Source organism: Zeugodacus cucurbitae, chromosome 3, assembly GCF_028554725.1.
Source record: "Zeugodacus cucurbitae isolate PBARC_wt_2022May chromosome 3, idZeuCucr1.2, whole genome shotgun sequence".
NCBI classification, from domain to species: domain Eukaryota; kingdom Metazoa; phylum Arthropoda; class Insecta; order Diptera; family Tephritidae; genus Zeugodacus; species Zeugodacus cucurbitae.
The window spans coordinates 69,876,596-69,893,813 of record NC_071668.1 but is presented as its reverse complement, the minus strand read 5'-3'; the positions used below and the strand labels follow the sequence as shown (position 1 = coordinate 69,893,813).

At 34.7% G+C, this 17,218-nt stretch overlaps 1 protein-coding gene across 2 annotated transcripts; it reads right to left on the bottom strand.

The window, feature by feature from the left end:
* Positions 1–155: 155 nt before the first annotated feature.
* Positions 156–17,218, bottom strand: LOC105217913 (adenylate cyclase type 3). Of its 2 annotated transcripts, none has more exons than XM_054226531.1 (21): positions 17,060–17,218; positions 11,314–11,901; positions 11,061–11,247; positions 10,830–10,989; positions 10,623–10,772; positions 10,143–10,261; positions 9,924–10,035; positions 7,421–7,548; positions 7,136–7,294; positions 6,938–7,076; positions 6,673–6,875; positions 5,219–5,377; positions 4,944–5,148; positions 4,637–4,886; positions 4,502–4,574; positions 4,354–4,429; positions 3,228–3,453; positions 3,086–3,168; positions 2,673–3,020; positions 1,486–1,593; positions 156–944 (listed from the first exon to the last, which is right to left on the bottom strand). In XM_054226531.1, the coding sequence occupies exons 2-21, from the start codon at positions 11,639–11,641 to the stop codon at positions 741–743; spliced, it is 3,417 nt and encodes a 1,138-aa protein (XP_054082506.1). In that variant the 5' UTR covers positions 11,642–11,901; positions 17,060–17,218; the 3' UTR covers positions 156–740. The 2 variants fall into 2 exon arrangements, with proteins under 2 accessions (XP_054082506.1, XP_054082507.1); XM_054226532.1 differs by having other exon boundaries at positions 11,314–11,805.

The window sequence follows — 17,218 nt, the reverse complement described above, 5'->3', positions numbered from 1 at the left end:
AAAAATAAATAAAATAATTTTTTATAAAAATAAATAAAATAATGTTTTATAAAAATAAAAAAATAGTTATAATAAAAAAAAATATATTTGTTATAAAAATATTTTTTTAATAAAAATTAATAAAAATTTTGTATATACTAATAATAACAATAGAAGTCTGGCAGTCAAAATCGGGTATTACACAAAAACCCAGAAAAATGCAAATACACAATTCTTATAAAAAATCAAATATATTTTACTACTTAGCTAATCACATTTAATAAATATATTTAATTACTAATTTTTTATATAATATATTACTTAAGTTTGTTCATTCCATTATAGTTATATATTTATATATTATACTAATGCTTTATTAAATAACTGTATTTACTATTTGGTAGATAAACGTTTTTAGTATACGTATGTATGTATTATGCTTGTAGATATATATGTTTGACTGCTTGAATATTGCTTCTGTACATTTTCTGTTGCTCTTGTTTGGGGACGTTAAGCACCTATAGACCTATAGGGTTGTAGTTTAAGTTTATATGTGTTTGGACTTCCAAATGTTCATATTTCACTGTTTTTTTTTTTAGTTTGTGGAAGCCATTACCTATATTCTGGCGTATCTGTTACAATTAATTTATGTAAGCATTTGTGACTATTTGCTGGTTTGGAGTTTTTTTGTAGTTGGAGTTGTTTTTATTTTCTTGGTTGCAATTTTTTTCCATTTTTCTTAATTTTTATTTTCATTGCATCTACTTTATTAATGCATCGCGTTCACCATCAGCCGTTGCATTCGTTTCATGTGCCAGCACATCTAGTAGTGGTGTTTTTATATCCGGTTCCAATGTCGAATGACCATTGCATTGTTCGGTTGTGGGTTGTTGGTGATTTTCTACTGGCTCTTCTGTCGTTTGACGCACTGCTGGTTTGTGGCTGCTGCCCTTATCGGTTTTACCCTGTTAAATAAGTTTAAATTTAATGAATATGATTTTCAAATAATAAATTTGTTTTAAATAAAAAATAATAATTAAAATAAAAAAAAATTAAAAAAAATAAATTAAATTAATTATCAAAATGTAATTTCTTAAAATAAAATAATAAAAAAAAATATTTTTAATTTAATAAAATATATTTTCAAAATACAATTTTTTAAAATAATATAATTTAAAAAAATATTTTAAATTTAATAAAACTGATTTCAAAATTTAATTAATAAATAATAATTTTAAATTTAATAAAAATAATTTTTCAAAATATAAAATAGTTTTTTTGGATTTCTTTGTCGCAAAAATTTTGTTAATCCCAAGATTTGGATTAGTTGTTTTAGTAGCTATTAATTATGCTCTCTCTTAAATTCTTTCATTATTATTCTCGATTAATGAATTTGAGTTGTAAAATTATAGGTTAGAATTGTAATTCAGATTACAACAAAACTTAATAATTAATAAATTTAACTTAAAGAATAAATTCAAATTTTAATAATAAATAAATACTTACTTGTAGATAGAAGGTCATTAGTTGTCCTTTACCCTTAACACTAACAAGTCCACGTTGTTGGAAGGTATAACCGAATTCTTGGAGAATACCGCAAGTTTCATCTGTCACCTATTTATAAAAAATGCATATTAATAAACATGATCAAACTAAGCTATGAGGTCTGTTCAAAAAATAACGGGAATTTACGTTTTAAAAAAAAAAAAAGGTATTCAATTTATCCAACATTGATAGTATCGCCTTTAAAATAGTATGCCAGCGCTTCTTCCGAATCGTCGAAACACTTCTCAAACTCGATTTTTGGGATAACCTTTGGATCTTTGAGTGAAATCATCTATGCTTATAAAAATCTTGGGATTTTTTTTAATTAGTCAGAATAAGAGTTGAGATTAAATTTTAGCTGGTTCAAGTACCAAGGAGCTTTAATGAAGTCAATAATTTATAAAGACGATGAAGAAAAAAGTAGAATATTTCGACTTTGAGTATTTCGTTGTGGATAATATACTTCTAAAGCGCGAGAGAAATAAGTGCACTTCTTGAGTTTTATGATAAGGGTGATTTTTTACTTCAAAAATTCTGATCAAATAATCGAAGAAACAATTTTTGAGGTTTACAGCTGTTTTTTAGTCTAATATATTTCGGGCCTTTCAAAACCTTCACTTTGGTAGAACCAGTATTTTAAGTTCTCACATATACCGAACTAATTGATATACATACCAGGTCTGTTAAAAGAATAACGGGAATTTTCAAATTTTTAATTGTTTAAAAGTCTACAATTTCAGCTGTATTCACGGCTTACTTCATTGCTTGTTTTTGCCCCACCTTCCACATTCACTAGACATGGCTTCGTGTGACTCTTTCCTATTTCCAAAATAAAGAGAACCTTAAAGGGCCGTCGTTTTACAAGCATACGAGAAATCGCTAAATGAGCCAAAGGCTATCCCAAAAATAAAGTTTGAGAAGTATTTCGACGATTGAAAGAACACAATATCGAATGGAAACTATTTTGAAAACGAATAAATAAATATTTTTTCAAAAAACTAAAATTCCCGTTATTTTTTGAACACACCTCGTAATGAATATAAAGAGCTAGAAGTTACTTAAACATATGCCTGGCGACACAATTGTCTCTCTTTTAATAAAAAAAACTTGTTTAATCTTAATCACTTCTATAAACAAAGCTTCCTTACCTGTATGGCGCCCGCTTTACCCGTGCTCTCCATGCGTGATGCCACATTTACTGTATTACCCCAAATATCATAGTGTGGCTTACGTGCACCAATTACGCCAGCCGTGATGGGACCATGATTGATACCCATTTTGAGCACAAAATGATTGAACGACTGTTCATTGATGCCTTGCAAAGCTTTCTTCAACTCCAAAGCGAATTCGACCAATACCTCCAAATGTGACCAGCGTGTGGTGATTGGATCATCCGGTTGACTGATACGATTCGAATTGATACCACTCGCTGCCATATAAGTGGAACCGATTGTTTTAATTTTAATTATATCTTGGAATTGTGGTAGCTCCAATAGCTGTAATGGGATATTAAAGAACTATAATAATATTTGAAAAAAGAATGAGAGATAATGAGACTTACCGCATCGAAATCGGAAATAACTTCATTGAGAAAGCGCAAACACTCAAGTCCTTGATTATTAACAGTTTCCTCGGAATAAAAGTCTGTAAAAGTTTAAGATTGCTTTGAAAAGCTCTTCAGTGAAAAAGCTAATAAAAATTACCTGAAAAGTTGGGCATGCTCGCAAATAGCACACCCACCTCAGCATAACTCTGTGAGTAGAGATCATCGTGCGATCGTTTGGTATTCTTCATAAAATGTTCGGCCACATGTACCGGTAGTATGTTGTACACGAGTGCCTCGTTTCGTCGTCGCATATCTGTTGCCTTCTCACGTTGCTCAGCAACTTCGGTTTTCCACTTAAATATAACACGATCCTCACGATCGACCTATTAGTAAGAGGTTAGAAATTGAAGTGAAAATCTTTTTTGTAACCGAGTTAAAAAATAACAATGAATATGATGATAGTAAAGTGAAGTGAAATACGATTAGTTTTATTAAGCGGTTAGACATTTAAGTGATCTTTTGAGCTTAGAGTCTTCTCTGTTTTATCTATATAGTATCTGGTTAGGTTAGGTTAGGTCAAGCGATAGATACCCCCAATTTGCAAAGAGTCTCACCTTCACCTTTAGCTTCGACTATCTCTTTCTCGCCAAGATCCTCATAATTCAACAAAGGCGCTTGGACTCTATTACAAAGTTCTTATGTCGGTTAATATGATTTATAGTCACTTTGTTGGGTTCGCCGAAGGTGTGCCTATCGTTGTGTTTTAGCTTTAGTCTGGCGAATGCTGGTCTTAGGTTTGGATATCTGATTTCATAAAAGTTTGACCGAGTTCCTTTTTCTACACGTCTTTATTTTAACCGAAAATGTAAGGATCTCCAAGTTTTAAAGCTCTTATTAAAGGTAGATGGATTTTAAGATAGAAATACCTTTTGAGGGACAATCGTTGTTAGGCAAACAACTTTCTAGTAACTCTCACCACATTCTAAACCGACTTTATACACAATTTTATAATTCTAAGACCTTTACTACTATAACTTGGATATCTATCTATATAAAGCAGGATAATGTCTATCATTAGTGGTGTCATAATTGTGCTTAGCGCTTGTTTCTAATTGTGTTGTCTTCGAACCGTACCTTTTATCCAACCTAACCTAACTTTTATTTTGTAATCGTAAGGAAAACGATTTCGCTCTATATTTGTTCCGAGTTTTAAATAACGTCGGTGAACTTTGCACGTTCTTTTTGCCACTCGCTTATAAAAAACAGTTATTTTGTATACTTACATGACGCACAAGAAACGATAACGCCAAGGTGACAAAAATTAGCACCGCCGAGAGTCTATATGCGGTGGGTATTATGCTAAAAAATAAATATAAAAAAATAACAGATTAAAAATATGCTTAATGAACTTGGAAGTAGCGATAAACTTACGGATTGGCAGCCAGTTCGTCCTCGAATGCATATAAATCGCCCAAAACGAAAATATTACAATAGCAATGAAGTGCTGTAAATAATAAAATATTATTTTCAAATAAATTAAATAAACATTTAAGGGATCACACTCACCCGTTATTATAATGAGGAGCACGATTTTTGTAATATGTGTCAGCTGCGCAATGACGGCGATCGCAATCAGTATCAACACGGCATAATTACTCATGTACGAGGGAAACATGTGAATTTCGTCAGGCAAAGTGGCATTAGCCAACAATGATGCAAACGATGGCTCTGGTGAGGCAAGAATATTCTTTGTGATGGTATCGATTTCACTCTCCACAACAACATGATCCGTTTTCAAGTAGATCACATAGAAATACTAGAATTTGAAAAGGAATTAAGTTCTTTCTCTCTGGCTTTATCTCACATCACTCACCATATCCACAACATTACTGAATCCTATTGTCAGAGCCAATATGATCGCTGTTAACTCTCGCACGAATGTTATGTCGTTGAAACGTTTGCTAAGACTTACTAAGGATTCGGGTAAATATTTTGGAAAACTCTCAGCTATTGAAATGAAGATCAACATTGCCATGGGTATTAAAGGCGCCGAAATATTTACCAAATGCAACTGTGATCTATGGAAGAATATGAAAATATTTTTTTAATATAATTGTACAAAGAATCTAACGTTTTGTTAAAACAAACCTTGGAAGCACTGCATAGGAGTAGCCGATGTCTAGCGCCTGCACTAGCAAAGTCGCGAGCAATGGTAGCGAAGAGTAGGGTTCACGATGTGCGGCATAGGCAGCTTCCAAACTTTTGTTTTTGAATTTCAAGAAGATATTCGTACAATTCGAGAGGTCTCTGCAAGTGAGAAAGAATTGAAAATTGATAATTAAATGAGAAGTTGAAAAATGAACATATTTTAGGTCATATAATTCAAATATAAATATTTTATACATATGAAACTGTTCAGTTTATTTAATTAGGCAGTTAACTATCTAAAGGATAAATTTTAGGTTCTAAAAGTTCAAGCAAGCTCTTAAAAGCTAATAAAATGTTCAGGCTCTTCGACCAACTATAACTTCAAAGACAATCTTAGACAAAGCTCTCAAACTAATAAAAAGCTCTGGAAATCATTTTAAACTTTCGTCTACGAAAGCTTTAGGAAAGCTCTACTGTATTCATATTGATTTTGAGAGCTTCTTTGTTCTATAAAATATTTTCTCTGTACCATTAATTATATTCCATAGTCTTATTAGAGTTTAAGAGGTGTCTTTTAAACAAATTATTAGGTCTACAACTTTGCTTCCGCCGTTTTTTGTAAATTTAAGTTTTTTTTTTGTATAAAAACGGTTACAAATGTCGACGAGCCTCAGCCGCACTTTTCTTGGAATTAAAAAAGAAAAGCAAAATGTCCCGCAAATGTCGAGAATTCTGCTCTAAAAGTGACATTTTCAGTTGAGAATAAGTTTGGGATGCAAGATGCAGATCTCTACAAATATTTTGTTGGGTTAATGTGGACACAAATGTTCAAGATCGATATAAAAAAAATCGATTTAATCGACCAGTGCTTGACCCTAGAGACATCTATTGGATAACGGCGGAAGCAAAGATGTAGACCTAATAGAAAAAGCTCTGGAAATCGTTTTAAGCTTTCTTCTACTGTATGCTTTAGAAAAGCTTCAGTGTAGTCATATTGGTTGCAAATAGCACATTGAATAATTTAGTTAAAAAAATCTTCTAATCTTCTATTTCATATGCCTTAGACCACTAAAACTATATTTAACATAAATATAAAATAACGATAACAATTATGATATCATGTCGACCTCTAAATAAGCTGTGAGAGCTATGGTTTCATTAACCATAGTTATTCGCAGAACATCATATTGTCGAACTCTCACTAGGAAGAACTCATATTCCTGTTTGTCTACTCTGGTTCAATACTGATTTCACAACGTCGGAGAAAACGGTAAGGAGGTGTCGGATCCCTAAAAACTCTTTAAACCAGGAATCAGGTACGAGTTTCGAGTCTGGTCTTCCAAGCTTGTTGGTTTAATAGTTGACCATATTAAATGGATGACCGTATTTTGATCGTAAAATTACTTCAACCTTTCAATTTTAGTTTGATTTTTGTTAAAACTGTTTGTACTCACTCATGCCCATCTCGTGCGATTAGTTCTTCCTGTAGGCGGACCTTGAAGTTGGCGCTGTTACTATATAATTTAACTTTACGTACATTGCCAGCAGCGCCACCTTCAACAGCCTTCTCAACGATGGCTAACTTCTCAGCCTCAGTTTTTTTACCAGCAACAATTTCGCTACATTCGCGGTTTCTTTTGGCAACGGGGGAAGAGAACTGTAGGAAAAATTATAAATTTTATAAAAATTTGAAATTAGAACTCAATTTCAATAAATTACCGGTTTCAAGACATTGGTTATGAAGTAGGTCTTCAAACCCGCTATGCGTAAAGCCTCATCCATGCGTTCACCATATGCGGGTTCCACCTCAAAAGCGCCATTTAAAAATGCCAAAGTTTTGTCCGAAATATGCACACGTCTGTAAGTAATAAATTGGAAATGAAATCGTACACTTTCGATAACGGATAATCCACTCACCCGGCTTTGCCGCTTGATTCCATTTTATTAGCCAACTCAACATCTTTGGAATAAATATCGAATTGCCATTGCCGTTGGCCAAGTATGCCAGCCAATATAGCGCCGGTATGTATGCCCACTCGCATATCAACAGGCGAATTGGCCTTCTGCTGCACATATCTGCAAACAAACACACACACGAAAAGAGAGAGATATAGACAGAGATGTTGCAGTATTACAAGGAAAAACGTAAAATATATAAGTGTATGTAAAGCTCAACAACACTGGGGTGTGGCGTATACTTACTTAATAGCCTCCACCATTGAGAGACCCATATGTACACAGAGCACAGCATGGTCAGGCCGTTCGTCAGGTGCACCACTAATGCAATAATAGCAATCACCAAGGATTTTAATTCTTAACTGATGGTATTTCTGTGTAATTAAAGGTGAGAAAAGTGACAAGTTTAGTTACTTTCATACTTCCATGCTTTGCATGTTTGTATGTATGTAAGTGCATATGTACATATGTATGTGTTTGTGTATTGCATCAGTAGGTGCCATAAATATGATTGATCTGCAGGATGTGCTGTGTCGTAAGCAAGTGTCGGCAAGTGTGAAGGCCGTTAGACCATCAGCAGGTTGTGTGTTTGTGATGTGTTGTTTGAGCGTGTGTGTTTTTGAAGGATGCAATGTTTTTATAAATATAAGGAAACTCATGAAATGGTCTTGAAGTAAATAATAATAACATGTTTCGTACAAGAAAGAAACTGTTCGAAAAAATAATTTTCTACTCGACAATATTGCCTTGGAGAGTTATAACCTCGCGAAACCCGCCCCAACGTAAGAATATGTAAGGTTTTATAAGGAACATTTATGTAAAATAGCTAAGATTTTCTATTGGGGTTTATTCTCGAACTGTATTTTACTAATAAAGATACCCGAAACTTACCGAACCCTGATAATAATGAAAACAGTTAAAACTTATTTCGTCCAAATGAAAGGTCAGTGCTCTATGATAAAAATCTTAATTCGGACTTTCATCTTTGGCCAGTAGGATAGGAATTGTGAACCATCAGCACAAAGCCACGCCAGAAATTTCTGAAGCTTGGCCGGAAGTTTCTTATGCATCCGCTTCATAGTCACGACCTGGCACCAAGTATTTAGTGGAGCTTAGAATCATACAATAAAAATTTCAAGTATTGTACATTCGTGACTTAAAAATATAATATACAGGCAGGTTCTGCAATCCGAATGAATATCGCATTGAAAATGAATTTGCTTTAATTTCACTCGGAAGTGAATTACAGAATCTGCCTCTTCTTTTTCTTGACTGGCGTAGACACCGCTTACGCGGTTATAGCCGAGTCCACAACAGCGCGCCACGTATCCCTCCTTCTGGCAGTTTGGCGCCAATTGGTTATACCAAGCGAAGCCAGGTCCCTCTCCACCTGGTCTTTCCATCGGAGTGGAGGTCTCCCTCTTCCTCGGCTTCCACCAGCGGGTACTGCATCGAATACTTTCAGAGCTGGAGCACTTTCATCCATTCGAACAACATGACCTAGCCAGCGTAGCCGCTGTCTTTTTATTCGCTGGATTATGTATATGTCGTCGAATAACACATACAGCTCATCGTTCCATCGTCTGCGGTATTCGCCGTTGCCAATGTTTAAGGGACCATAAATCTTCCGCAAAACCTTTCTCTCGAAAACTTCTAGTGCCGTCTCATCGGATGTTGACATCGTCCACGCTTCTGCACCGTAAAGTAGGACGGGAATGATGAGAGACTTGTAGAGTTTGGTTTTTGTTCGTCGAGAGAGGACTTTACTTTTCAATTTCCCACTTAGTCCACACACCATAAAAATAGTTGAAATCGGATAATAACCACGCCCACCTCCCATACAAAGGTTAGGTTGAAAATTACTAAAAGTGGGTTAACTCACTAACGAAAAACGTCAGAAACACTAAACTTCACATAAATAATAGTAGAAGGAAGCTGCAGCTCAGATTTTTTTACAAAATGGAAAATGGGCGTGGCATCGCCCATTTATGGGTCAAAAACCATATCTCAGGAACTACTCGACCGATTCGAATGAAATTCGGTATATAATATTTTCTTTACACCTTGATGATACGTGTGGAAAATGGATGAAATCGGTTTACAACCACGACAAATTTCCATATAACTCAATTTTGAAGTCCATCTGATTCCTTCACTTTATAAGATATACATAAGGACCCAATGAAGATAGCGAAATACAACTTTACACAAATACTGTATATGATCTGTGGCATCACTTGTGAAAAAATTTTCGAAAACGGACTATAACTTTTCAATGCTCCGGGTATCGAATATGAAAAACTCAGTGCCCCATAGTAACTTTTCATCGAAGATTTCGGTAAACCTCTCAGGTATCAGTGTGTTTTCTTAATGAAAATATAGCAATAAATTGCGAGAGTATAAAATGTTCGGTTGCACCCGAACTTAGCCTTTCCTAACTTGTTAGATATACTTTGGTGGTGGTCAATTACAAATCCCCAATGACCATCTGAGGTATCCTAGATGGACTGGGAAACCTATTATTCAGGTAACGTAAATAAATTCTCATGTGTCAAAGAACTTGAAATTACGAGATTTGAAGGAGTTGAACTGACTCTTGTCTATGTAAATGTAAAGGTTTTAAATGAAAACTTCTGAGTCGAGGTCCTTAGCATTTTAAAGTCACTACCTAACATTCTTTATAGTTTTTCTAATCTAAATAAATAAAATAATTCAAAATTAGTTATAATAAAATATTGAAATCATTTACCTCAGATAGACTATCAAAACGCGCAAATAGTTCGTTCAACATTTTCACAAGATCCTGTGCACTATAAGTAGACGATATGGCTGTGAATCCTACAATGTCCGCATAAAGGATGCTGAGATTAATTAATTAGATTGATTAATTAGATTTATTAAAGATAATATAATAATATTTTAAAAATGACAAACAGTCTTCTATATTATTTTTTCGTATCATACATACCTCACATTTTCATGTCTGCTCATGTAAATTTTCTTGAAAGGCTCTGAACTAGTTGAACCCAGATCCTGTCGCATCTTTACAGCCACATGTTTCGGTAGTACAGACAGTAGTAAACGTTCCTGGATAGAAATATTAAGAATATACATAAATGCAAATAATACAGGTGTCTATTTTATACGAGGTAGGGTAATTAAGTAGCGATATTGGTGTTGAATGTAAGAAAAGTTAAAGATCGGCAATCGATTTTAGAAATTTATTTAAAAAATGTTATGAAAAAGTATTAAAAGGCATTCCGGGTTATTGAAAAGACTTTGAAGTTGATTCACAGCAAAAAAAAAAAATTAAAAAAAAAAAATATTTTCGTTAGAGAAATGTTCGACTTGCCAATATATCTTGAAACCGAATTGAAATGCTTAACCCATCAGTCTCGCAACATTTTATCTACACCTCGTATTAATACACAATTTCAAATTAACCCACCTGCTCAGCGGATTGCTCCTCGATAATCATTTTTACTTCTAAACTCTTTTTGGCCTCCAGAAAAGCGCGTCGTTGCTTCGCCTCACTCATGAAATAACACAGCACACCAATAAGAGCCGCGGTAAAAATCATAATAACACTGGCGATCATCTAAAAATATTTATATTTAATATTTTTTGAAAAGTTATTACAGCAAACTATAATTACTTGTTCCCAGAAAAGTGGTCTCATGTTGCCATACATGACTGCTGTTAGCGGAAACATAACCAAACTCGCGATACCCATTATACAACCGCCATAAAACAATTGCATGGGCAAGGTAATATAGATGAGAAAGTTGAAGAGTGCGATCCAACCGAGTATTTCTCTGTTAAGTACAAAAGAAAACAGTAAAACCATATATTAATTAAATCAAAGAGGTTAACGGTAAATTATTACCTCGGTGATGGTTTCGTTTGCAGTTCATAATATGTGAGAATATTGGCGAAAAATAGAAACCAAAGCATCAGTGTACTGTGTAGTGTTAAACGTTTGTGCATCTTTTTGAATCGCTTGCGATCGATCACCCGCCGATCCAGTATTACTCTCAGCATTACTAGTGTGCCGATCGAAAGCACCAGGAACGCTTTAAACAAATAAACGCACATAACTTCAATGAGATATCAAAATTGTTTAACGCTAAAATACTCACCATTCGGTAACACATCCGACTGATGCGGTATTATCAAGATCCAAATGGTGCAAAGGAATGTTGCAAATATGAACCATTTGGAGCCGGCGCGACGTTGTTTGAAAACATAGTTGCGAAATAGTTTCTCTAGCACCGCTTCGGGTATATCGACGACATTATTGCCTTCCGCGCTGCCATTTTTGCTGTCGTCGCTGCCGACAATACCCTTCTCAGCATCGGATGCACTGTAACCGCCATTCTCCGTTGTTGTTGTTGTTGGACTCGTTGGTTTATGATTCTTTTGTATGCCATTCAACGGTATATTCACCGTTGATCTGGTCTCGAGCATTCTGAAGTTAGTTTTATATTTGAATTTGATTCGTTTTTTCTGTTTTGGCTTTTTCACGGGTTCACCCAGTTTGGTGGTTGTGTAGTTTGTTTTGTTGTTGTTGTTTGTAAATTTAATTCGATTGTTCGTTTAGTTGCGATGGCGTTAATTTAATTGTTGCCCCACTGCAGTTGAATTCGATTCACAACCAAGTTAGTGCGTATGTAAATGGGTGTGTATGCCACAAATGTAATTTGTTTCAGTATGTTGATGCCTGAGGCCTGTTGCATGAATGAAGATATTATGGTGAAAAAGTTGCGATAACGGAATTAACTATGATGGTGCCAGAAAGTTATAAATTTGTTAAACTTTTTAAACTATTATTGAGAGGATGCCAATGAAATTAAATCACCGTTGAGTCTAAAAACATTATCGATAAAATTAAACTGAGAGCGTGTCTCCTGAAATAATGCATAGTCATTCTTTCCATAATACATTTGTTCTGTTATCCTAAGGAATGTGGAGGATATCTGGAGTTGTTATCCCACTAATTCTAAATTAGTCGACAGTTAAAAACTCATATTTATTTTCAAAAGGTTTACCTAGATATAGTTATAGTATTTTGATGATTTTATCCCGCCCCAGAGTGAGGGTTAATCCACTTCCTATTACTCGTCTTCGGGCGAAAAATCATATGATAAACTATTTAACAAAAGAAGAAGCGACTAATTAGGCGATATGTGTTTAATTATTATTTGAAGTTAGAACGTAACATCCACGAAAGCCCTCGGTAAGAAGAGAAATGTGAGATTACAACCAGAAAACAAATGATCTTAAGACTCTTCGCCAAAGACTACTATGGTGTCTTGGTCTTCGTGTGCAACGTGAATGCATGAAACTCAATGTCGTCGGATCTCGACCTCAGCAAAAATAATATTATGTCATAGAATTTTTAAATGTCCCTGGTTCGGGAAGGAAAGAAGCCACAATATATTAAAATTCTCATTGATAATACTACTCATTTGATAGGTCTAGTAAACGAAAATCCATCATTTTTGAATTTCATATAATATCTATGGAGATATTGGAGAGTATATTCGCCGTAGACAAGAACAGGTACTAATCACTTGATGTCGGTTCCTGATTTGGCATAACCTTCCTGACTGTTTTCCTATGAGACTCATCACCACCACTTTTAATGCGAATCAGCAACAATTATCAGGATTATAAACAATATTCACATTTTCAGTAAGCAATCGCGAAACTGTATGAAAAGTGCGAAATCATATATTTCCGATCTCATTGAATTTAAAACTTACTGATCCAAACAGGGTTAGGTCGTCGAAATAACAGAACTTAGCGGAAAAAATCGACGTATACGACCCGACAAACCAGCGGTTCAGTCACAATCACACTTATGTTACAACTAATAACCAGGTGTTTTCGAACGCGAACATAAACTAATTTTTCACTAAAGCTGCTTAAATATTAAAAACTATCTTATTTTCTTTCCAACACTTTGTTCATTTGCTAATTCAGCACTTTCATAAGTTGCACACTTTTAGGCGCACTAACTTTAAGCCTACAAAATTAAACTGTCACACGAAGTTAACAAATCAATTTTTAATAAAGCACAAATACTTGCAAATCATACACTCTTAAGCTGTGTTATGCTGCTGCTGCGGCCACTGTTTGAAAATCCATTTTAATACCGTTATACAAAGGTGCAAAACCAACGCAGTTTCCTAACTAAGCGCATTCAATATTTACGCGGAAATGTGCTAATAATAAAAGCCATTGCCGCACAAACAAAGTGGCGTCCAACGACCAACAAAATGTACACAAATCCATATCGAAGTGAGGGTGGGCGTACAAGGTTGTGTGGATAGTTTATGCAGTGTCCATCAACGCTGGTTGGTGGATTGCCATTGATGTGTGCGAGGTGTGTTCGAAAAATAACGGGAATTTTGTAATTTCAATTGAACTTTTAGACAATTGGAAATCAAAATTTTATTTTTATTTTTTATTATGTTGATATACAGTGGCGAGAAAAACCGTTCTGATGTTCGCCATTTCTGCACTTCCAGTGCTCCTCTAACTTTTTAACGGCTGGGTCAAACGTTACCAAATTTGGAATGTTAGTTCTTTATTTAATTTACATTAAAATTCTAATAAAGATAAGTTTTTGGTAACAAAAATTAAAAAAATAGTCCTAGCAAATCTAAAACAAACTCATTCAGTACAGTTTTGCTCGTCGCACTAAATATGAAATAAGTAGGATTTTTATTTGATTTGATGTCGTAAAACCTAGAAATTAATGAATAGTTACTTTTGTATATTTAATATTTTAAAACTATAACAATTTAGCGTGAGTTAGCTGTAATTTTTAGTTAATATAATTGCATAAACATAGGTATCAATGTTTTCATACAAAATGTGAAAATATTGATTCGAAGTTGTTGCAAATGTTGGGAAAACATGTTTTTTCGACCACTAAAATTGTTAGTTAGTTAAAATTGGCTTTGAACATTGTTGTGACTGTAAAAAAACGATGCATTGCAGTTATTTACTCGAGCGTGGAAGGATGCCCACGGCTGATAACATTACTGCTAGACAAATAGTGAGAAGACTCATTACAACGGATAATAAAACACCGAAGGATGTTTCAAACGCCATTAAAAACATGGCAACGAATGGACCGCTCGGAGTGGTCTTCAAAAAATTGGTTCCGCCGTTAAACAGAAGAAAACTGCTCTATCTAATCAAAATATTAAGGTGCGTCTAAAGTTTATTTAGAAACATAAAAATGGGTTCGGGGAAGAGTGGAAAAAAGTTATCTAGTTGGAAGAAATAAATAAGAAATCAAAAATGAATCGTTTCAAATCAGATGGCAATCCATACTAACGGCGTTGCCTTTCAACGACATCATGTGCGATAGACTGCACAACATAATGAAGATGGTATCTTAGTATGGGGGTGTTTCAATTGATAGAACATTGGTCCGTTAGTCAAAATCTCTGGAATTATGAAATGAGAAAACTACTTGGATATTTTACCGTCAAATGTATCTAATTTTATGGACAATTGTCTTATCCAAAGGAAGAGATCATCTTCCAACAAGATTCCGATTCGAAAAACTGCCGGCATAAAGCATAAATGTTCAGCATAAAGTCCTGACCCTAATATGATTGAGAATTTGGGGACTATTGTAAAGTGGAGACTATGCATTTACCGAGCAGAGCCGAGAAACATGGCGGAGCTTTGGAGCAGATTACAAGTCGAATGGAGAATCATGCCAAAGGAAATATTAGAAAATTTACTTGAAAATATGTCGAGACATCTAGAAAATTGAATTTAAAGCAAATACTTTAGGCCAAATATTTAAAAAATTAATTTGAAGCCATTTGCTCTTTACGGGCAAAACTGTACTGAATTAGTTTCTTTTAGTTTTTGTTGTAAATCTCTTTTGTGTTTGTTAATGATTTAGATTTTTAATCGTTATTTTATTATGCAATAACTAATAAACTTAACCTTAACACTTCTAATGCAAAAGTGTCTAACATCCGAACGGAACGGCTCGCCATTGTAGATGCCCTTGAAGTACGATACAAGCTTATAAGAAATCGCTGATAGAGCCAAAGGCTACCCCAAAAATCAAGTTTGAGAAGTGTTTCGACGATTGGGAGCAGCGCTAGCATAAGTGCATAAAATAGTATGGGGACTATTTTGAAGAGGACAACATTTTATTGTTGTTCCTACCATAAGCGATTCTATGAAACCAGGACGGACACGGATTTTTATCCGGTCAAGAACCATCAAATCGGCAACACTTCCCAACATTTTTTGGATAATGTTTTATGCCACTATAACAACAACGATAACATTAATCTAGTATCTAATAAATATATCTAGAATGATTAAATGCTTTTTTCACAAATTCCAAAAATTCCCGTTATTTTTTGAACACACCTCATACGGCAAAAGCTTTCACTTCGCGCTAACACTCGAACTCATCCACTAAACTGGAGCCGCACACAGTCAATTTTAGTTTCACAATGTACTTATATTTACAAAAAAAAAGAACAGCAACAACAACAAAGTGCGGGTGTTTTTTTCACTGGACTTCGTTGTATGTGTGTTTGTGTCCATATTTGTGTTGCTCACGACTTGTAGGAACTGCTCAAGGTCCGGCCAATGTCTTTGTGCGAATGCAATTATATGCTTTTTGTGTGACACGGTGTGTGTATCTGTCTGTTCGACGTGCTTTCACATCCATTTATATGTAAGTAAGGCGGATAGTTCATAGGACATGCTGGCATGTATGTGTGTGCTGCAACATATGTCTGTGTGTGTGTGCGTCTCTCTGTCTCTTATAGTGGCATAAAATGCATTACAATTACTAACGCATTGCATTGCAATTTTTTCAAGGGCTACGTCAATGAGTGCCAGCGCTGCTATAACTTTCACTTTATTTGTCTGCTTATACTTATATATGTATGTGTGTATGTATGTATGTATGTATATGAGTGTATGTAAGATTGTTTTTCTGTTTACAAACGTCTCACATAACACATTCGAGTTGTGGCAAAAATTTTTAAATGCCATTTAGCAAATAAATTCTCAGCACGCGCTCGCATACTGAGATACGAACACACACGAACTCACGCACGCATTGACATATGCGTTATTGACACAGGTATTGCGTTTCAATCGCAGCCAACGGAAACTGGCAACACTTTATGCTAAGATGGCTGAAAGGAAGTGAGCCAACACAAACAAGCAACAACATGCAAGAGCTGACTGTGTCTCACAAGGCAGTCAGCGAGTCAGTCAAGATGGCTATATGTATATATGTATGTATGTGTGCGCTTAGGTGTCGCGCACTGCCAGGGTTCGACGGTGTTCGCGGTGTTTTTATATACATATGTATGTATGTCTGTAAATGCGTCCGTATGTCCAAGGGAAGTACTCTTAAAGCTCATTGCGGGATGTTGCGAGTACACAAATTAAGGGATGTTATATGTGTATACACATGTGGGTATTCAATTTTTTTTGGTGCAATACGTCAAAAAGAAAATTGTCAAACGAAAAAAATATGCTAAAAATACTAAATAAAATAAATTTGCAACTTCAAAATTTCTTCAAAAATCAAATAAAAAAGTTGCCCAATGAAAGGTATGTATGTGACAACCATCAACCGTATGTATGACGCGCAACAAAAAGGTACACACACAAATCTTGACATTGCTGCGTGTCTAAATTGATTGCCTGCCTGCCTGGCTGAATTTTGTGTGTCTTTTTTGGCATTTTTTCAACACACGCCACGGTATATTCCAACAATTTTCCACTTTATTTCACAAGAAAAACTTTTCAAAATTATTTAGCATACTTTTAGGCGTTATTAGCATTAAAATTTCCACTAAGCACAAGCATTTATACCTTTTTGAATATTTTCTTAAATTTTTTTTCTTTTTTTTTTTGCTTCACAAATATTTGTTTTAACACAATTCGTTGTCCGTGTTGTTAGCGAGTCAGGTGTTCATCCTTAACTATTCCAAACGAAAGACTGAATCTGGAATTTGACAGGAACTTGGCTAT